At 40.8% G+C, this 22,500-nt stretch overlaps 1 protein-coding gene across 1 annotated transcript in view; it reads left to right on the forward strand.

Moving 5' to 3' along the window:
• The window catches only part of bahcc1b (BAH domain and coiled-coil containing 1b), a 68,994-nt gene that overhangs the window by 7,392 nt on the left and 39,102 nt on the right, over positions 1 to 22,500 (forward strand). Inside the window, exon 3 of the mRNA XM_015000344.2 lies at positions 22,405 to 22,500. This exon is cut by the window's right edge and continues 63 nt beyond it. Coding sequence (XP_014855830.2) covers positions 22,405 to 22,500 — 96 coding nt within the window. The remainder of the gene's footprint in view (positions 1 to 22,404) is intronic.

A 22,500-nucleotide genomic window follows, 5' to 3' on the forward strand; every position in this document is an offset into this window, starting at 1 on the left:
CGTATTGGAGTTTACATTAGTGTCATGCTACACAAACACTCATTCTCAACTCTGTAGGGTTCATATTCTCAGTTCCTCCTTGTGTTGTCAGAGTAGATAACCTCCCAGTTGATTGTGTCTTCCCTCTCTCTTGCTCTGATTCCCTTCATGTTGAGTCTTGTTCACCAAACTCCAGATCCTGCACCGAATATCTGCGCCCCTATCCGCTCATCGTGATCATGCCTGGAAAAAAAAAATCTCGTGGGCTCTTGGAAGTTTCTTGACTTTGATCGTAACGCCGGCGTGTGTGACACACACCCCTTCATTACTTCCTCTCTGTATGTGCTTGCTGTTTTTGTGCATGGAATTTCGGGAGTCTCGTTGAGTGCGTGTCATTGTGTTAAGCCAGAAAAGCGATGAGATGACGAGCAACGCTGAAACGGCAATGGAAGAACAAGAGAAGGGGGGATGGAGGTGTAAGTGGGTGGGAAGGAGATGGTCTGAATCTTTCCACCTGGTTGGTAATCCAGTCAGATTACCACTGCCTGACAGCACCCAGCCGTCTTCCCGGGACTCCCCGGGCCGGCGTATCCTACGCCTCTTAAGAGTCTGAGTGAGTGAAAGCAAGAGAGGAGACGCCTGCCTGTTTGTGTGTGAGTGTGTGTTTTTGTGTGATTGGGACACAGAGAGCTGAGTCAGTAGTAGTCAGTGGATAAATCCCAGTTAGAAGAATTGTTCACCCCCGCTCTCAAACCCCTACCCATTCTACCCTGGGTACAAGGGGGCACATCTCGGGTGCAGCGTGCCAGACGACCCCCTGCCTGGAGGAGACAGCTGGTGAGGGCTGCGGCTAGCCAAGCCAAGGCTGGAGGGAGAAGAGTGTAAACTGTCAACTTGGTTTAATTCAAAAGGGAGGAAAAAAAATTATTCTGACCTAAATTTAATCAATACTGTGCCATGGTCAACTGGACTGAGCAAGCAGGAAAAAAAATATAGTAGACAATGGTTTAGAAAAAAAAATATTTTTTTTTTTTAATTTGTATTGAAATCAAAATTACATGGGGCTGCTTGGTGCAAGATGTAGTATGGGGAATATTTGTCAAATGTCATGTATTGTATTTGGCCAATTTGTGGACTTTTACCATTCTTGACAACAACACTTGATCATAGTGCTGGAGATGCTACAGCACACTGATGTTTGTGGGGACACCATGATGATGCAAATGAAAAAGAAGAGTACAATCAATGTGGCAACATTCAAAAACGTGGCAATTGTGTGTTTTCTGCCAACACAATTTCTCCAGTGTCTGCAGTTTGAAGTCAAGTGCTGGGGGTGGTCCGTGTTTTCTCCGGCAGTTTGTAGCAAGCATAATTCTGTCCCTCCCTCACCTGCTGCTGAGTACTGCTAGAGTTCGCCACCTGCTAAATTTGTATGCTTGGAAATATTTTTGGTCATGAAAAAACAAACACATCTATCTGTACGCAGCTGGCAGCAGGCTTGCTACGCGATCTCAATTTATAACCCAGCTAATATCAGCGTGTCATCCCAATGTTGCACTATATAGAGTGGTGACAAAACCTCAGAGCAATTCCTATAGCAGTAGTAAAAATTGGAGGTTCACGATAAATCTGCCCCGATTTCCTTCATTTTAGGAGATCAGTGATGGGCCAACACTTACACGTGAGGCCAATCTTATCTACCTCAGCAAAAAAATAAATTAAAAAAAAATCAGCCACTGTCCTCTACTGCCCCGCAGTGAGGAAGGTTTGACTGACGGACCCTCCCAATGGGACCGAGGCCGCTTGGATATGTGTTCCTAAATCCGTTATATATCCGATCTTTTCAAATCTGACCTGTGTCTGTACAGCCAAGTCACATTCATCCGACCTCAACGTCATCGTTACTCAACAAACGTCACTATACGTGTAAGCGGGAAGAAAAACAACCATCATGGCGAACCATATACTGTGCTGCTCTGGCAGGACAACAACTTCAAAATCGTAAGCTATGCTCCACCATTAGCATCCATGTTTACTTCCGCAACACTTAGCACTAGTTCTTTTTTATGGGGGCTGGCAAAACACTGAGTCCGTTTGTGACTAGTGACGTTACTGCACCCTCTACTGCGCATGTGGGACACTTTCATGTTGTTTCCAGTTCACACAGGAGATCACATACAAGTCGCATATTTGGAAGTGTGACAAACAAATCAGATTAAAAAAAAAAAAAAAAAAGGAATTCAGCATTAAGGTCCGGCATTGTCAGGAAATTGTCCGGTGAAATTACAAAAAATCATTTCCATTTCAAATTCCACTTTATGCAAATGCATTAAAAATATTCTTGAATGTATCGCTACAACTAATCACGCTGACCTGAGAGTAAGAGACTGGGGCCACCTGAGGGCTGGTATCAGTGCAGAGATAAAGAAAAAGTGTAAGTGTATTATGGAGGCTTTGATGGTGGAGTTTGGGGGCAGAGGGAGCCACATTCACGTTTGCTCCAAAGAGGCGAGTGTCTCTGTGACAGAAAGACTTTTGTCTCGTATCCAGCTCCCTTCCAAGTGGAGAACAGCTGCTTATTGTTGGTAGCAGTGATTTGAAAGGGAATGGGGCGCGTTTGGTTGCGACATCTCAGGGGTGTGAACACACACCGCCATCTGATGACTTGGCATGTAAGAGGAAAGCGCCAGACTTCCTGTGTCCATGTGGTTGCCTCTTTTCTTCTTCTTCTTCTTCTTCTTCTTCTTCTTCTTCTTCTTCTTCTTCTTCTTCTCCTCCCTGTTCTTCTTTCCCTTTCTAGCCAGACTTTCCTCCTTGCTCCTCCCTCCTCCTCCCCCTTCTGCTTTCCTCTTTCACTTCCCCTTCACCAGGGCATTCGCTCCTCTCAGCTCTTCGAGTGGTGCTCCAGCCCTCCTCCTCCTCCTTGTCTTCCTCCTTCTCCTCAGAGCCATGTTTCTCCCTGCTCGCCTCTGCTCTCTTCTCCCTTTTCAATCGATCCCCACACCTCTTATATCCATCTCCCGTCTCCGTCTGCCTCCCTCTGCAACCTTTCTCCTTCCTTGTGTTGTTAGCAGCCCTGCATCTCTCAGCACTTCTCTCATTTCTGTCTCAGTTTCGGTCTGCTTCCTCCCCCCTCTTCCACACTGCCTTGTTTGTTTCTCCCTTCTCCTTTTCTCTCCCCACCACACGGCCGGTTGTTAACGGGCCGTCCCGGGGCAGCTCGGCCCGCGGCCAGCTCACTAAATCAGAAACGTTTGGAGGATTTGGCAACAGGGAGTGAGAGCTCAGCGAGACGCCTTTGAAGTCAGCGGAATGAGAGGAAAAATGATGTTTTAAACACAAGGCTAAAACAGCTTCTTGCTCTGTGTCGGAAGAGGTGCCGCTCGCAGTCATTTGCAAATACAGGACCTTGCAAAGTATTCATATCCAATGAAAATGTTGACATTCAATGCATTTTAATGGGATTTTATGAAAAACCAACACAAAGATCTGCATAATCATGAAATGGTAGGAATATTCAGAGTTGGGTATCAACAATTTTTATAAATATAACTTTAAAAAGTCTGTCATGCCTTTAAATTCAGCCCTCTTTACTTTGATACCACTGAAGGCCCCTGTGGTTCACTTCGTATTCGCACGCATCTTTCACACACAGTGCCAGACCACATCTGGACACCCCTTTCATTTCAGTATACATCACACCACATAGGATTCTTCATAGGATCAAAAAAAATGATGGACAACCCTGACAATCCTCTTCACAAGACTGTCTTGGAGGCTTCTTCAGATTCAGTGCAATACAGACTGCTGCAGAAGATCTTTCCTGCCAACAGCTATCATGATCTTCAATAACTCTTTGAAGAATCTAAATTAATGAGTTACAACAACTTTAATTTCCATTTGGGATTAATAAAGTATTTTTGAATTTGACTTAAATTAGAATTTTAATACATAAGAAAGCACCACACCTTTCTATGGACAGCCTCCTCTGTTGACAACGACTTTGCAATTTCCATTCATAAAACCTCAGCCATTTGTCAATCTTTGTAGGTAGCCACACCAACAAACTTCTGACCAATCGCACAACACTTCACTCAGAGGTCTGTTGAAACAGTTCAGCCTGGTGTCAAGAAGGGAAGTCAAAGAGGTGCATGGTAACTAAGGACACATTCACTCTTGCCCAATTAGTCCAACATTAGTCTGTTTGCCAAGAAAGTTTGGCTTGTTTGAGGTGTGAATGAGCTATCAAGTTCTGATGTGGACCAAAAAAGTGAATGCTTTTGATCCGCCTAAACATCCAGGTTTAGGTTTGGTAGAAGTGAACTCTGGTGAGTCCAAACATATATGTGAATGCAAATGGACTGGAGACCGCTCCAGAAGCATAAAGCGAACAACAGCGCAGGGCATTCTGGGTAAATACAACCAAAGCAGATGTGCAAGTCTAGCACTATTGGGAGAAATGGCTCATGGTCTTTTACCAGCAACAAAAGAGAAATCCTATAACCGCTACAAGCTGACCCCACTCCATTTTTGTTTACATATTACAAAACATTTCAATTATGACACAAAATCATTTGGCCACAATGCAAAATGGTTTGTAGTGAAGAAAACTAGCACTCTGAACTCTCTGTATGCATAGTGGAGAGTTTGAATCTGGAGAATACTTGAGACTGGGCTGGAAGTTACCTTCCAGCAGAACAAGTCTTCATACAGCCAGAACTACAAAAGAACTCTTTAGGTCAATCATGCTCAGGTGTTAGAATGGCTTTTGAAAGTCCTGACCCAAGTCCAACTGAGACTTGGGTTTGCAAGACTTCAAAATGTTTGTAAAACATACATCAGACGCTTTTCATCCATTCTGACTCAACTGGAGGTGTGAAGAATGAGGAAAAAAGAACTTAACTCTAAATGTGTAAAGTCAGTAGAGAAAGTAAAACCTGCAGCAGCCAAAGGTGGTTCTGTAGTCTTGACACAAATACAGGCCACAAAAATCCATCTACCATTATACTTCCCTACTTTGTACCGCTCCGTCACATCAAATCCTGATGAAATCCATTGATGTTTCCAATTTTAAGGTCACAAAATTTGAAAAACTGGACGTCAATATTTTTACAAGGCGCTGCTTTCAGCCGTAGACATGAATGCATGAAGAAAACCTCCTACGATGCCTGAAATGGAACTTTAACACAAGCTTTAATTGCTTGTTTTTCATGACATTGCTCCTGTTCAGAGGGGCCAAAGCAATTCCGTGTTGACGCAGAGTCGCATCACATGCTCTCTGCAGACTTGCAGGTCCACAAGCCTCTAAACGACATGGCCACAACCGCTGCAACCCCCTTATCACGACCAACACCTGAGCTGGGCCTGCGCCACCACAGGCCACGTTTGTGCCTGACTCAGCTGACCTGCTTGACTCAACGCGGCACTTCGTTTTCAGCTGCCATGGGGTTTTTATTTTATTTTTTTTCTTCTCCATTCCAGTCATTTCAACCCCTTTCACCTCATTCACATTGTAATAGGCTCCATTCAGGCCAGTCTATGTCCAGTTTGTTTTGCTGTCAGGCGTTTAAGATGGATGCATGGAGGTGGGAGGGGAGGAGGGGGAGTTGTAGGTTCATCTGGAGGTGAGGTTAAAGGATGCAGAGTTGTCGAACGGCCCATTGAACGCAGCGCCCTTCGCTTTTCATGAGCCACGCTGCTGTTGCTGCTGTTGCTGCTGCTGCTGCTGCTGGAAGCTCGGATTGAACAGATTTAGTATTTGGTGTGAAAGACAGCTAATGTGCTCTAAATGGGAAATAGGTACATATCAGTGTGTGTTTCTGCGTGTGTGGGTGTGAAGGAGTAAAGAAGGAGAGAGAAGCAGCTGTGTGGAACAGCATGGATCGTTACACAGTGACTCACATGAAAGCATTAAGTATATTCAGGAACCTTTTGTTGAATATACATGGAGTTGTGTGCAGCTGTGTGTGTCTGACTCAGTGTGTGTGTGTGTGTGTGCGCGCGTGCGTGCGCGTGCGTGCGTGAATGAGCGAACCCTCTCCCAAACTCTTGCCCGAGCCGAGGGTTGTGAGAAGAGAAACAAGAAAAGAGGGCAAGAGAGTCTTAAAAAAAAAAACAAAGATCCGTCATCAGTCATTCATGGCTAATCAGTCTCATGGGACACATACACACGTGCATACACATGCACGCCCGCACACGCGCGCGCTCACACACACTCACACACATGCATACACACACACATATACAGAAAACTGAGGTCCTAATCCTACTGGGACTACTCGTGCCTCAGTGTGTGCCTGTCTAAATTCTGGATCCAGGCTGATTAGAAGCTCTCTCTCTCTCTCTCTCTCTCCCCCCACCTGTTTCTCTCTCTCTCTCTCTCTGTCTCTCTCTCGTCCTACCTCTGTGGCTTCTTACTCTGCATCTTTGATTGCTGGTAAAGTGTCTCGTCTTCCCCTCTCTGTTTTTCTGTCGAGTCTTTTTAATAACCACCTACTGTCTGTTCAGCCTGTATTTGATGTGTGTTTTGGTAAGATTTGGAATGCATGTGTGCATGCATAATACAGGCACCTCGTTTGTGTGATGCTGTACTATTTTTTTAAGTTTTTTTTATTTTTTGCCAGAGAACGCTGCTCGCTCCTACCTGTTCCTGCTTCATCATTAGTGTCATCTGCGTTTTTACCGCACTTCCTCACTTTTGTCAACGCTGGCGTTTTTCAAGTCAAATAAGCTACACTGCAAAAAACGAGTGGGATAAAATGAACAAAGTGTCGAGATAATTTTGCTCATCTGATTTGTTTTGTCAGAAAGACAAAAAAAGCAACTTTTTAATCATAAAACTGTAAAACTTCACTAAAACAGTAAAACATTTTTTGAATCTGTTCCAGCCAAATGGTACAATAAAAGTTTACCATAGCAACCATATTTTTAGGGCTTGTTACTAAAAGTTGTTTGAATTTAGTTATTATAAAAGATTAATGGTTACACTTTATTTGAAGGGGGGTGAATAAGACTGACATGACACTTTCATTAACATGACATAACACCTGTCATGAACATGAATAAGCCTTCATGAATATTTATGACTGTTCTCATAAAGCGTCATTCGGTAAATTATGGCACATTTAATACAAAGTTGACATTATTCAAAATGTCTTTGTTATGATAACTTGACATTAACCAAGAAATCATTACTGATATAAATTTGTTATAAAAGTATTACTGATTGCACTTTAAAAATCAGGTAACTTTATGTTATTAAAGGTAAAGTTTAAACAGTAATTATTTCTTGGTTAATGTCAAGTTGTCATAACAAAGACATTTTGAATAATGTCAACTTTGTATTAAATGTGCCATAATTTACCGAATGACGCTTTATGACAACAGTCATAAATATTCATGAAGGCTTATTCATGTTCATGACATGTGTTATGTCATGTTTATGACGGTGTCATGACAGTCTTATTCAACCCCCTTCAAATAAAGTGTTACCAGATTAATTTTACATTAATTAATATACTTAATTCAAATCTTCACAGTTTTGATGACAAGCAACATTCAGATAAAATGCTACATTTTTAGTGCAGCACAAAAACTTTATCAGTTTTTTACATTAATATTTACTGAGTTGATTATTAACTTATCATCCAACCTTGTTAACATTGGGTAATATTTAAGATACTGCAAGTTGTTATGCAGCAATAGACGACTGAAAATAGCATAACAATTTAACTAACATAAAAGAAAATTGAAAAACAATCAAATTTTGCAGTTATGTACATTTTGTGATATATGCTTAAAATATTTTATATTCTTAAAACTTATGGTGTAATATCCTTTTTTTCATGAACAAATAAAGTGACCCACATATTACTAAAGGTTATGTGTTCAGGTTTGCAGAAAAATGAAACCTATCGTTGATAAAAAGGGTGACATAAAGTCAAGAGGACGTCTTTCATTTGTTTAAACTAAGCAACTAAGTATGCTTTCTTTTCAAAAAATGTGAAATAAGCCTAGCATCCATTTATAGAAACTTCTAACTGAAAATATTTGTTTTCATTCAAAATCTCTATAAAAACTCAGCAGTGGGGAGAAAAACATTAAAGGCATTAATTTGGTTCTCTCACTTTGTTGGGAGTTTTTACTTAATACACACTAAAACAGTCCTGTTTAAAAATCAACATAACAGCCTCATAAATTAATCATTTGTGTGTTTATTGCTCAGCAAACTTTGAGAATAGATGAATAATCATAGCGATTTTAAAGCAACACAACAAATATACATCTGCTCCAGGATTTCCTGCTTTTTAAAGGCCTCACACTTTTAGAGTCGGTGCTCTCTGCTGTTTTCTACTGCGGCACGTTATAAGTAAAAACTAATAAATAAGCGGACTGCATCGAAACGCCAGAACTAGAAGGAAAATAATCATTAGTCACAACCCTAATATGACATTCATGGCTCTCATGCACTTCCACTCCTTTTCTTAACCCCATAAGTCTCCATTTCTCCATGGTTTCCTTTTGTTTATTATCCCTCTCTGTCTTTTTTCATTTCTTCTCTGTTGATCTCTCAAATAAACTTTCATTCCTGTGTAAACATTACAGTAATGAGGGAATATAAAGAGCTGAAATAAGGTCAGACTGGGTTGTTCTCACCTGTTTTCTCCCCACCTCCCTCTCTCTCTCTCTCTCTCTCTCTCTCTCTCTCTCTCTCTATGTTCACTGTCTGCTGATCTCGTTCCTCTCTCTTGTTCAGCTTCTTCTCCTTCTCTCTCTTACACACACAAACACACACGGCACACTCACTTTCTGACGCCCACACAGTGTGCTGGAAAGACACGGGCGTACACACACACACGGCGACGCGGGCACAAACACACCGACACCTGCACGTCGAGTCGTTGAGGGTCTAATTTAAGTAAAGTGCTTCTCTAGGAACCACAACCCCTCGACTCACGATGATGGAGGGCGATACGGCACGATGACGGGGTTGAACACACACATGCGGAGGGTAATACAGAGACGCTTGCACACACACAGACACACACATGCAGACACACACACTCAGTCTGTGCTGATTCTGAGCTGTAACTCTGTGTGGTGTGAGCGCTCTGTAGATGGCTTGCAAGTAGCATGTTGCAATAATAATGTGATATTTGATCCCTGCAGGGAAACTCACAGTGTCTGGTGCTGCTGGCAGACCTTACTGTATGGCCAGTTTAAGCACCGGCAGGGAGGACTGAGTGTTTGCAACAGGATCCCTTACTGGGATGGATGCTTGGTAACTTGGATGTGGTTAAATCTGGGTCTGCTGGTTCGAAGGATGTCGTCTCCTCCGCTGCAGCCGCCCTCTTCCTTCGCTTCTGCTGTGTAGGTGTGTTTATTTCCGCTGGAGTTTAAGCTAACTTAAGCCGGAGCCGAATTATGCTGCACCGCTGCTGCATATCTTTGGCTGCAGCGGCAGAAGAAAAAAAAAAAAAATTAAAATAGCTTCAAAACTTTTGTTTCTTTAAGCCTTAGGGCAACAGTTGGAGAAAAAGCAAAGAGCTTTCTGGAGAATGTCACACACACACACACACACACACACACACACACACACACACACACACACACACACACACACACGCGCGCACGCACGCACGCACGCACGCACGCACGCACGCACCCACACACACACACACACACACACACACACACAAAACTGTGAACAGAAATATAAATTTTCACATCTGTCATTTATTTTTTATTTTAGTAAAATTCTGTTAAAAGTTTGGAATTTAAATTCTTCTTGCTTTTCCTTTTTCTAAATAAGATTTTAAATTATAAATATATATATATATAATAAATAAATAAATAAATTAAATAAATAAATAAATTTAAGTTTAAGCTGAATGTTGAGGCCTGAATTCAGTTTTTGTATTCAGACCCTCAGAATAAATTAACTTTATATTTCTTATGGTGATTTGAGTTTAATAGGATAAAAATGACTATTTACCAGTTAAAAATTCTAGCATAAGGATTTGTATTATTAGACACTATTCAAAGGCTCTCTAGTAAATTTGCATGTATAATTGATTATTAGACAATAAAGGAGTTTTGGGTCATACGGGAGAGGGTCAGGCAGTTGGAGTGGAGTCAGTTTTCAAATTAGTCTTTGTTATTTTTGCAGATGATTTACATCTGCATCATTTTTTTATTTATTTCTGACGTAAATTGTAGAACCTCATCAAGAAGATCTGTCTGTTGTTTTTTTTATCATCAAGTGGTTTGAAGGGGAAATATGGAGAGCATCAAGCTTATGGCTTCATTAATTGGTAACTTAATTAATGAAGCCAGGAAATGTTGTACTAACCTGCTGATATATTATGAGCTGCAATAACAAAAATAGCATAATTTTCTTTAACAAACACAGCATTTACAGTACAGTAACTGATTCTAAATCTGAGATTCTGAACATTATTAAATGAGAAAAGAACAATAAGAGGAATTCTTTTCATGGATTTTGATTTGAATGTCTGTAAATTTGCCCTGTGTGGAATTCTCTAACAGTCCTTCATTGTGAGCTTCAGGGTTTGCAACATCCAGAGCCACATGTGGCTCCTTGGCCCCTCCACTGTGGCTCAAACGAAACCAAATAAGAAGTGTTTTTAATTATAAAGGTAATAAAAAAGGCTAGTTTTAGCAGTTCATCTGTATGTTTATATGCAACATCTGCATAGAGTATCAACAACAAAAAGGCACCAGTGCTACAAGGCTTTTAAGAGTGATTTAACCTTGTTTTTATTTCAGCTTTTATATATTTAAGTGGCATTCGTATCTTTCTTCATTTCTTCATTTTCCTTTTTTATGGCCTTATTCTATAAAATGACCTTTTTGTTTTTTTTTTTTTCTTTTTTTGCTTTGCAATAGGTAGATTAATTATTTTAACTTTCAACAGAAGTTATTTAATTAGAACATGTTTCTAAAATCTGCATTGTTTCGCGACTCAGCCATATTAGATCTTGTAGCAGTTGGGGAAAATTGGCTCTTTGAATCTTTGAATTGAAAAGGTTGCTGAACTCTGAGCTAGCTGCTACATATCTAAACTCTACTTGCTTTTAGATGAGTATCTTATATGTTATAAACACAGTCTGAGCCAAGCTGTAGTTCAGGTTTACTGAGACAGGCTGCTTTAGCAAAACCATATCAGGTTTTATTTGAACTCAGTCTTTACTGAGATATTTTCCATGTGTGGAGTTTGTTGGATGTCCTTGGTTGCTACCTAGCCACTCGCTTGCGTTAACTAAAAAAATAAATATTATTAGCTATTATGTACCTGATTTTTAAGCAACTTATTGTCTAAATCTGAGTTTTCTGAAAAATACTATACCACAAGGAGGAAGACATATCTAGCTTTTGACTGATTTCAGATTTGAATTGCTGTACATTTTCTAGATAGCATTTAAAGTTTGTTGTCTGCCCTTCATTGTTAGCAATTGTTTGTGCTAGTTCATATGAAAATTAGAGTATTTGCTTTGAAATGTGTATGTTTTTGAATAAATTATACAATTACAACTCAGTTATTGACTCAAACTGAATCTAAATTGGAGAAATCTGAAAGACAGTACAAACAAAACCATATCTATGTTTCTGAGTTATTTATGGAAACCTGAACAACTTGAGTTTTGCTGCCTCTTTCTGGCCTCTTTCTAAAACTGTTGGCTGACAATAAAACAAACAATAAGAAATATTATAGTTGCTTTTGTCAAAAAGATATAATTTGAGGACACCAGTTGAATAAAACTTACATGACCACTACATGAAAAAAGAACAAAACATTCTTCGTTTTTGTCTGAATTTAATTGCTTTAATGTCTTTACATTTTCCACAAGGTCCTTGATGATTAGCTAGTTGCTAACTTGTGAAGTCCTATATGGATGCTTGATTTATCTAATCATTTTTAAAATTCTCTTAGCACTGCCATAACCTCAACCGTCTGGGAAATAATGAGAATGTATCATCTAAATATTTAACTACTGTCACCTGTTAAATATCTTTTAAATTCTTGATCTAAAGACATTTCCTCGCTTCTTCTTACATAGCCTTTGAATAGAAAAGCTGCCTGGAAACAGCAACGTAAAACAAACAAAAAAAAGAGCTAAAAGATCTTAAAATCCTTCCAACACTACAGGGACTTTGTATTTCAAATACTAATACTAAGCCTCTGAAATAAGGTATTCAAAGCCTTATTTAGGTTTTGAATACCTTAATGTTTTTTTTTTTTATCTTAGCTTTTTTTTTGTAACTCAGGACCAAACCTATCAACATATCCCACCTCATCAAACAACTCATTTTTATCCCAATTTTGATAACGTGAGCTCATCTCTCTACTGTGACATTAGTAATCTGGTCCCCTCTGCCAGCCTCCATCCTCTGGATTCTCTAATGAATTCATCAGTCTTGACTTCTGATATAAAATATTAAGCTTGTACAAGATGTAATTTGAAATACCATCTAAAGAGATATTGAACAATTACATCACATTCCCTGTCTTTAAGTATGTCATCATATCCTGCCATAAACTTTCTTTTGACTCATAAGTAGTCATACAGTTAGCAGGGAGTCATACAGTATATTGTTTCAATAAAAAAAAGGGTGTGTAGCAGAGATTAAAAGCTGATGTACTGTAGATTGCCAAATGTAAAGTTGTAAAAGTTGTAAAAAAAAAAAAAAGGTAAAGTTGTAAAATTCACAAGTGGTTAACTTCAGTTGCATTCTGTTTGGAGATTCACTCTGCCCGTAATGAGGTGGTCTCGTTTGGACCCGGTTCAGCCTGGTGTCCTGATAAAACACACACCTTCAATTTATTATGGTCAGTAGTTGTGTTTTCATTATAAATGTGCGCAAAACACACACACATGCACACACGAGTCAGATGGAATTACATTGTCAACCTTCACTCTAGGCTCTCCTTAAACATCAGCAGCCTTATGCTCTTCATTAGCCTTGTGTGTGTTGGTGTGTGTACCCCTGAACTGAGTATCTGTGTCTCATTCTGGCCCAAGCTGGAGGAGCGGTCTCATAAGACCCAGGTCCTCTTGTTTTCTCTGCTATAATATGAAAAAAACGTACTTTGACAACCTTCTCCTCCGCACCCTTTTCCTGCTTCCCAAGAATCTCTCCTGTTGTGAGTTCCTGTTCTCCGTGACCAAAAATGGTCCTTCCTCCTGTTGCGGGTGGGTGGCTGTGTGGTGTCCATTAAGTCTGTGGTCAAAAACATTTTCCTCCTCACTCGCAGTCAGCAGACTTCTGTGGGGCGGACGGGAAACTCTGAGCAACACCTAGATTCTTTTTTTAGTCTGTTCCAACAGTCTCACATTCGGTACAATCCTGTACAGTTTTTCCCCCTCTGTTTTTGTGCAGTTAATTTCTCTTTTGAATTATTTCTTGTAATTCTCGTGAAGTGGGCTCCGTCAAATTATGTTTCTTTTGAGCGTAAGGACTTTTAATGTCATAAAAGCACAAGTGTAGATGCAGTGAGTTACAACTCTTAACTACCGGAGCCTCGTGAAGGCATAGAGAGAGAGACGTGTGTGTGTGTGTTTGTGTGTGTGCGTGTGTGTGTGGTGGATGGCGATGCTCGGGTCTGCAGCCTGGGAGTCAGGCTTTGCTGTTCATAGTCTGCTGATTTATGCGCCTCACAGGGAAATCTCTCATTTGTAACTCTTTCATCTCATTTTTCTCCCCCTCCAATCTTTTTCTCGCTTTCTCTATCTCTCTGTCCTCTCTCTTCTTCCCGCTGTAATGTGATTCAGCATGGCTGCTTGTCCCAGGCGACATGCCATGCTTTGCTTGTGCACCATTCTTTCTCTCTCTCTCTTTTTCTCTTTCTCTCTCGCTCCATCTTTCTGGAACATGAATGAGTCAAGAGGAATCGCTGATGAATAATGAGATAGAGCAGGAGGAAAATGCTATCTGGATCAAGTCGAGCAAAAGAACCACTCTTCTGCCTTGAGCGTGTTCTTTGTAAAGCACCGCTCTGCCGTTTACTCACACATTGAATGTGTTGATGTCCCCAGTGCCACAATGCTTTTATGGACCTGTGGGTGTGCGTGCGTGCGTGCGTGTGCGTGTGTGTGTGTGTCTGTGTGAGGGGGTTTCTAAGCGCCTTCCTCAACCGACTTGTTTGAGTAGCCCTGTCACTTGCGCAATGCCATGGTGTCAAAACAGATCAGAAAGGTCTGGCTTGACTCCTGCCCCTGAACACACACACACAAACACACACCCACACACCAACACACTCACACACAAATGTGCACACACACAGAGCCGGAGGCTCGGTGCCAGGGCTCTTGGTGGTTGGAGGCTCATGAAAGGGTCGGCCTGACGAGAGGTTGCCAAGTGTTCGGCAATAAGCGTAACAGCCAAGCTAACGAGAGTCAAAACCTCTGACACACACACACACACACGCACACGCACACACACGCATACACACACTGAGGCTGCACATTCAGACTCTTGAGGTGTCTCAACTAGTCCAAGAGTGTATGAGTGTGTCGCAGAGAGAGTTCAGTATATCAGCATGAGCACACAGTGCTTTTGTTAATTGGAAAATGTGACAATATGACACAAGAGGATATTGATCTTCAATTGGATGGAGATTGATTTAACTCATCATCCTTCCAGGTATGTGTGCGTATATGTGTGTGTGTGTTTGTGTGTGTCTATTGATCAGCAGCAGTCCATTCAGAGAGATGCAACAAAGGAAATCACTCCTCTGCTTCATCCTTGTTTGCTTCTTCCACTGTGTGACATTGGTTTATCACCACTAACAACCCTCCCTCTGGAGCTTCCCTTTTCTTCTCTCCATTTTCATTCTTTGTCATCCTCTTCCTTCTTTCTTTCCCTCTTTCTTTCCCTCTTTAAAACTATGAAGGACCTTGGGACGGTCTGGCCTGTTTTCAATCGCTGTGCTGTTTTCTTTCACTCTGAATTCACGAAGCACTCATCAGTAACTGCTGAAGCACCACAGAAGAAGATGCAGGGTTGTGTATTCTTTTAGCTAGATTTTGTACCTCGGTTACATGCAGCAGATTGTCTCTGTTAATGGCATTGAGAAATCTACTAACACGAGATTTTGAAAATAAGACATGGGGAAACAACCTTGTTTGGTATTATATAATTGCTCAAATTGGAATTCTGAAAATAAATTAGCTTACTGGAAACACTGCAATTTCAAAAAAAGTCAGATTTTTTGATACAAAGGTCTTTTGTTAGGAGAAGGTGATTATTGGGCTATATTGAAATTAGTGTATCACGAGTCACATGGTGAACAGCCGGATGTTACTGCTGGCAGAGACCACAAAGAAGACAAAGGAAGTTGTTGGAGGATGATGCCACAGGAGGATTTTGAATATTTGCAGTGCAAACCCAGCTTCTTTGAAGAGTTTCAACAATTTTCTTGAATTTCTTAAACTGTTGTTCAGCTGCTATTGTCAGTAGTTCCACCTTGTAACGTTCCCCTTTCTGTTTTACTCTACACATTATTTCAAGTCAACTCGTTCCAGTTGATTTTCATACTTTATATAGCACCAACTCAGTCTACAATGATAACAATAGGGTTCATATGTAATTATATAGACTCAAATTAGTCCAAATTAAAAGTCAATTTCAAGTAAAATATCAGTGAGAAATAATGATAATTATGTAACTAAAAAATGCCAATTGGTTAAAAGGTAAATATCTAGAGAAGCCCAGTTCATTGCTTTGAGTAATTGCTTCAAATTGACAAGCATGTGGCAACAGTAGAGAAGAACAACTTCTTTTTGACTGGAGGAATGGATGATCAACTGCTGTAAGGAAAGAGGCAGAAAAACCAAAGAGTTAACAGCATACTTTCACACATATTCTTTTAATTTCTCCATCCAAGAATGCTACACAACTAAACACAGCAGCACTGAGACAGAAAATCTACACATTACATGACAGTGAAAGCTCCAGCAGTGGCTTCAAATACAGAAGAGAAGCAGCTGAATCCTGAATCACTGGCAGGAGGACCAGAGCTAACGGCAGCTACAGATCCGCCAGTGGCTCCATTCACAAAAAAGTAAAAGCAAAGATAGAATACTTACTGTAGTTATGGAAAGGAATACGTCACTCTATGGTTGTGTCTTTAAAAGAGACGGTTAAACAAAGAAGCACTGAGTACTTCTTTATGGAAATAAAAAGAATGGATGCATTCAGCACAGTTTCTGTCTCACTTTTTTGTAGTTTTTTTCCTGCATTTATTTATTACGGCTATTTTAAGAGAAAAGACATGTAATATTGCAATGTGGGTATTAAGCTTTTGGTTCCAAATGATTCTTTTTGTTTAGTAAAATATTCCCCTACCAAACTCTCAAGTTCTGTGTATATTCTTTTGGTAAGTTGCTTACATTTAGACATAAAAACTGAAAAACAAACAAAAGAAGAAAAACCCTCAAAGCAACAGAACCCAGAAAGTCGAGGCGTACGTCCAGATCGGGCTTTCTCCAAAAACAGCATCTAAGTGTTTTTAAATGGCTCCTTTTCCTGACAAATCTCAGCCATTCATAAATAAACCAAAGCAGATCCTGTTCACTGTAAGTGCAGGCGACTGCGTGAGTGTAAATAAAAACTCATAATTCTGCTTTTTATTACCTCAGATTGTCAACACTGGAGGATTCGCTGCTTTCGTGTTGACACAATTTTCCAAGTTATGATGCCAGCTGGGAAAACGAGAAGCATTGCAAACACATTTTCTTTTTTAATTACCACTGCGGAGACTGAATGGAGCTGCATCCACAGTCAGCAGCTTGTATTTATTATAAATAACATATGCACAAAGAGAAATATGAAATATGATGTGTGTTTTTATGTATGATGTTTGAAACCGTACACAAAATTAAAAAGCAGTCGTGTGTTTTTTAGATCAGCTGCTGCTGATTTATTTGAGCAGTTTGGTATTTTTTTGGGGGACAATGGGAACTTCCCAAAGGAAGCGGTGGCGACAGACGGAACGGGAGGACGAGTGTGTGTGTGGATTTGGATGAAACAAAGGTGGAAACAGAGTCCAGGAAGAAACGAATGGGAGGGAGAGAAATTAGGTTTACGTTAGCGACTGGCCCTCTGGTGTGATTTTCCATATCGGCAACCCAGAGGGAGTGGGCAAATATGATTTTCAGATCAACTCGCCAACAGAAAACAGACAGGGAAGGGTGTGTGAGTGTGTGAGTCCGGTGACAGGAAAAAGAGGGAGGAGAAAAAGGAGGAGAGGAGGAAAATGTGGACATCAGGTGAAGCTGATGTTTTTAACCCGTCCACCTTATTTCTCTTCACCGACGTAGTAAATGATCAACCACACAGGGAGTGTGGATCCTCCTGTGTGTGCGTCTGTGTGTGCACGTGTGTGTGTGTGTGTGAACAGTCTGCACAGTAAGCGGGATGGGCGGTGTGCCTTGGGAAACCAGCTTTATACAATCGCCGTTTTATTATGACTGCCTACGAGTCTGCTGATGTACGTTGGACAAGAACAGATTGGGAGGGGGCAAAGAAAGATGTAAAAATATCCTGTCTGAGTGAGAACAAAATAGAGAAAATAAATGTCTCCATGGATCTTTTTCTTTTCCTCTTCGATTTATTATGACTACAGAGAGGGAAAATATCAAGAGCAAGAGAAAGAGGGGGCGGGGGGCTCTACATTTAAACCGTGGATGTGTGTGTGTGTGTGTGCGTGTGTGTGGGGGTGTGTGTGTGTGTGTGTGTGTGTGTGCGTGTGTGTTTCAATGCTTGGGTAGCAGCTGTACAAATAGACACACACACTCCCTGATTTGTCAGCTAATAACAACGCCACTGCTCCATCCAGCTCTGATTTATCCCATGCCCTCTCACTTTTGTGTGTGTGTGTGTGTGTGTGTGTGTGTGTGTTGGTGCATGTGTGCATTATGTGTGTGTTTCTTGGAGAGAAAGACTGGCAGACAGCTGAAGGCACTTGTGGTTGTGGTTGTCAGGGCGTCACAATGTAGCTGAGGTGAGGGTACAGTACATGTGTGAGTGACTCCACTGTGGACTGTTGTGGTTGTGGTAATTGGCTCTGATGCGACGCAGCGTTTATGGGTAACGACCTAGCCGCCCCAGCCTCTGTCTCTCTCTTTCTCTCTCTCTCTCTCTCTCTCTCTCTCTCTCTCTCTCTCTCTCTCTGTCCTGTGGCTAATTACTTGATTCCTTGTGGATTCGGATTTGTTGCCTTCTTACCCTGCCACTCGAACAAACCCACTCGTCTAAATCGGTTTGCTGAGACTGAACTTTGCTTTGATTTGTGAACAAGATCAAGCTTTTGGTCATGTTTAAATTTGATCCTTTCAAGATTTTCTAAATGATTACATTTTTCCAGTATAGTTCAAACCAATTTAAAGGGGCGATGTTATGTAAAATCAACCTTTTTTAAAGCTTTACATTATGTTACAATGTTTTCCTTCATCAAAAACACACCCGGAATATTTCTTTGATACTTTCATGCATGTTTGAGAAATCTTTTAGTCTCCCACGGCAACCATTCAGCTGGGCAAAACACTTGATGGGACTGAAGCTGCAGATTCAAAGCTGAGCGTCTGCCTCACAGAACATCCCTCCCCCTCAACGCCACTCAGCTCCTTCAGACTAGCCAGCAGCAGTTAGCAAACACTTGTGGAATTACACACCAGCTGAGCTCATTGTAGCAGCTACCTCTCAGTGAAACGCTGGTAAAATGTTGCTAAAAGGTTACTAGAGCAGCCATGTTGTGATGACTTTCTGAAGGTGGAGTTTCAGAGGCCCAATTCCAAGAGATTAAATTATAAAGTCATTTTATAACAACTGAAGTTAACAAAGTTACTCATTTGGGCTATAAAATGCCAATATACACACACAATACTGCCCCCTTTAACTCTAACTTACTTTTTGCGATGAATTTCTCTGCTCTCTCTCTCCTTCTTATTAAATCATGAAACCGCTCCTCCCAGTCACAGTGCAGAGCGTCTGATGCCTCTGCATGCTGTATGTGGATCAGACCTGAGGACTGCATCTTTGAGATGCCATACACTGCACACAGGCTCCACTGCTGTGGAATTTATACAAGTGCTACTCAAGTTCTCTTCAATATGCACTGGAGTGGTTCCCAGTCGAGTCTGAAGTGACTAGGATCTCTTAGTTTGAGGACATGGTTCTCAACCTTTAGGGTCAGGGGTTAGTCTCCCCCACAAATGGAGGACGATGAGCATGTTGGTGTGATGGTAGAGTGGAAGAGGTAGACGAATCGACGCCTGGTCTGCAGTAATGTGTATGATCCTTTTGTCTGTTGTGGTGAAGACAGAACTGAACCTCCTCCTCCCCCCCCAAAAAAAAAGAAAAAAAGAAAAAGCTCTTGATTTACCAGTCAGACGGTCTGTAGGTTAGCGGTCTCAAACCGCATTCCTGGAGGGCCAGAGTTCTGCAACTTTTCGATGCGTCCCTTGTTCTCCACATTTGACTTAAATGACGAAACTGCAGAGCCTGGTCTACAGAGCTCTGCTAATGAGCTAATACTGGAGCCAGGTGTGCCAAAGCAGAGGGGAATCTAAAAGTTGCAGGGCTCTGGAGTTCGAGACCCCTGCCGTGGGTGAAGGTTCCAAAACTGCAAAAATATGAAATGGTGAAAGAGGAAAATGAGGCTTTATAACACTCAGAGAGATAACGGCCAAATCAAGTCTTGTCAGCTAGTTGGTCAGACTAACTGCAGAACTAATGGTGCTTTTCCACTGGTACCAATGACTCGACTCAACTTCAGGGGTCTTCAGCTCCAGGCCTCGAGGACCGCTGTCCTACAACTTTTAGATGTGTTCCTGGTCCAACACACCTCAATCAAATGGCTGAATTACCTTTGTAGCATACAATCAAGTTATCCAGAGTTCTGCTAATGAGCTGATTATATGACACCACTATGCTGAATCAGAAGCAGCTGAAAATGGCAGGACCCCGGCCCTCGAGTTGAAGACTCCTGCTTCTGCTATAAGAATGACGTGATACCATCCCCTTTTAAGGACACACTTCTCTGAGCCTCACAGGGTTTGGAATTTCAAACCCCTCACTCTTCATGAAAATAGCTAACTATGGGTCAGCTAACTTGAGGTTAGAGCCAATAGGAGTTGGAAAACACTGCAAATAAAACTGAAGTGGAAGGATTAAGTGCTCGAGTTTGGCTACACATTAGTGGGCAGGTGATGAAGACTTAGAATTTTGCTGTGATATTTTATGGTGCTATTGTGGTAACAATAATGATTTCGATTAAAAAAAACTATAGCTTGTTTTTTAGGTCTGTGTCAGTGACTGCATGGTACAGCATCCCATTTACAATAGGTTGTTCAGGCTGACATATGTTAAAAAACAGAGAGATCTATAACACTAGATGAACACAGAAACTGTTTAATCACATGTTCAAATTTCCTGATGTTTATTGATACTCTGATGGAACAAGCAGTGGAGAAAATATCAAAAATAATGTTTACAATCATAGCGTCAGATTTTTTTTTCAATAACTGAAATTGATCAAAGGAACAATAAATCAATATTCTTATGATAAAAAAATTCATGATAAATGATAAACAATAAGATAGAAAAGAAGAAACGATAAGATAAATGCCCACCTCTAATACACATCAGCATATCTTCTCATATGTAGAATGAAGCTGAAGTAGGTGCTCGACTTTAGAGAGGCCGTGTAAAGAGGCTGCATTAATACATTTAACAAAATGGAGGAACATTTAACATTACAATAACTGGAGGTCAGAAATCAGTGCATAGTTTTGGAAAAAGAAGGATGTGACAGTGAGTGCTATACCAGAATGTATGAATGAAACATGGCCGTGAGTAATTTGAAAAGAGCCGCTGTGTGTCCACGGCTTTCTGTGTAAATGTCCACAGGGAGATTAATATATGACCAGATGTGCGTTCAAAGGGTAAACGGTCACTCATTCATTCATTAACACAGCTTTAGTGCTGTTCCAGGAGCTGGAATATGAGCAATATATCCAAAGGTGTGAATGTTGAAACCATTAATATCATGGCTGGTCAGATAACAAATCGAATTTGCTTTCATGTAGAGATGCTTAAAAAAAATAAATAAATAAAAAATAAAAAAGAGCTTTACATTTTCCAAGAAGGTCAAATTTCAATCTGCAGCGAACAACAACCTAGCTGGTTTGATCTAACCGGTCTGGAAATGTTCTAAATATAAAGGAAAGGTTTCTTTTTTTCATCAGGTGAAGGAAAAGCTCTGCTTCAGGTTTGGAAGGTTTCAATATTTCTTCTTTAACCATGACACGCTGGAGCATCTTGAAGAATTACAGCCAAAATCCCCTCAAAGTGGCCTTCCACGTCCAGCTGTCACTGTTTGTCATTTGATGCTAATGCTAAAAAGATCCGTCTTCAAAATAACGACTAACCTCTCAGGTGGAAACATGTCAGCCTTGACAAATTCTCCCTTTGACTCTTAGATACGGCAGACAGACGCCTCGCTTTTCACCAGTTTGGATCTGATCTGCAGAGAAACCGAGTCTGTTAAAACGAAAAGAGATAAAAATCCCAGTCAGACCAGCTGCAGGGCTAATCGCTTCAAGTTATCTCACTTTTTTTCCCCTCCCTGAACCGCTAATTGAGGTTAATATGTCAGCACCAAGTGACACAGATATTGAGACGCATGTGGCTTGACAGCTTTATCACCTAATTTAAACATGTGCTTTCTGGTTTCAGTATATGAACTTCAGGAAAAAGAAGCAGCAATTTATCACTTTTTTCATACAAAAAATACTTCACAGATTATATTACAGTATTTATGTTGAAATCAAATTGCACCAGGGATAATACATTTACTAATCAGATTACCTCTGGAGTGAGAAGGTGACATCAGATTTTATTTTGAGTGAAAGGGAACTTGAATACCCACCACACTTTTTAGCTTTTTACTGATTTATTTTTGCTCTGTATTTATATGTTTTACCTTCAAAAGCACTTTGATCAATGCAAGGGATTGTTGGAAGGTGCTACCGTATATAAATAAAGCTTATTATTATTTATTCTAAATAAAAAAAAACAGCATGTTTTTCCTTCCACTTTGGAAGGATGCATCACTTAATGTTGATCAATCACATAAAAATCCCAACAATATACAGTAGAATTTGTGGTTGTGACGTCCCTGGATGCCTCTGTAAGCCGTTTACACGTCTATCTTTGTAATCTCTGAATTTTCAGAGCATCTGTTTTGAATTTGCTCAACAGAAACATTTTAGAACTTCTCTTCCTCTTTATCAAAGTGAAATTGTTGTCACTTCATCAGACTTCTGCCTAACCCCAAAAAACCCTCATTTAATCCACGCTGAGCTGTCTAACCCTCTCTATCTCTCTCTTTGTGTCCCTCAGGTGCTTCCTTCATGGGCTCCTTCCTGGCCAGGAGTCTGGGAACCCCACCCTCCCATCCCCCTCACCCCTCCGGACCCGCTGCCTCCCCCGCCTCCC

The sequence above is a fragment of the Poecilia mexicana genome, unplaced genomic scaffold, assembly GCF_051168715.1.
Source record: "Poecilia mexicana isolate PSO_F unplaced genomic scaffold, ASM5116871v1 scaffold_19, whole genome shotgun sequence".
In the NCBI taxonomy this organism is placed as follows: domain Eukaryota; kingdom Metazoa; phylum Chordata; class Actinopteri; order Cyprinodontiformes; family Poeciliidae; genus Poecilia; species Poecilia mexicana.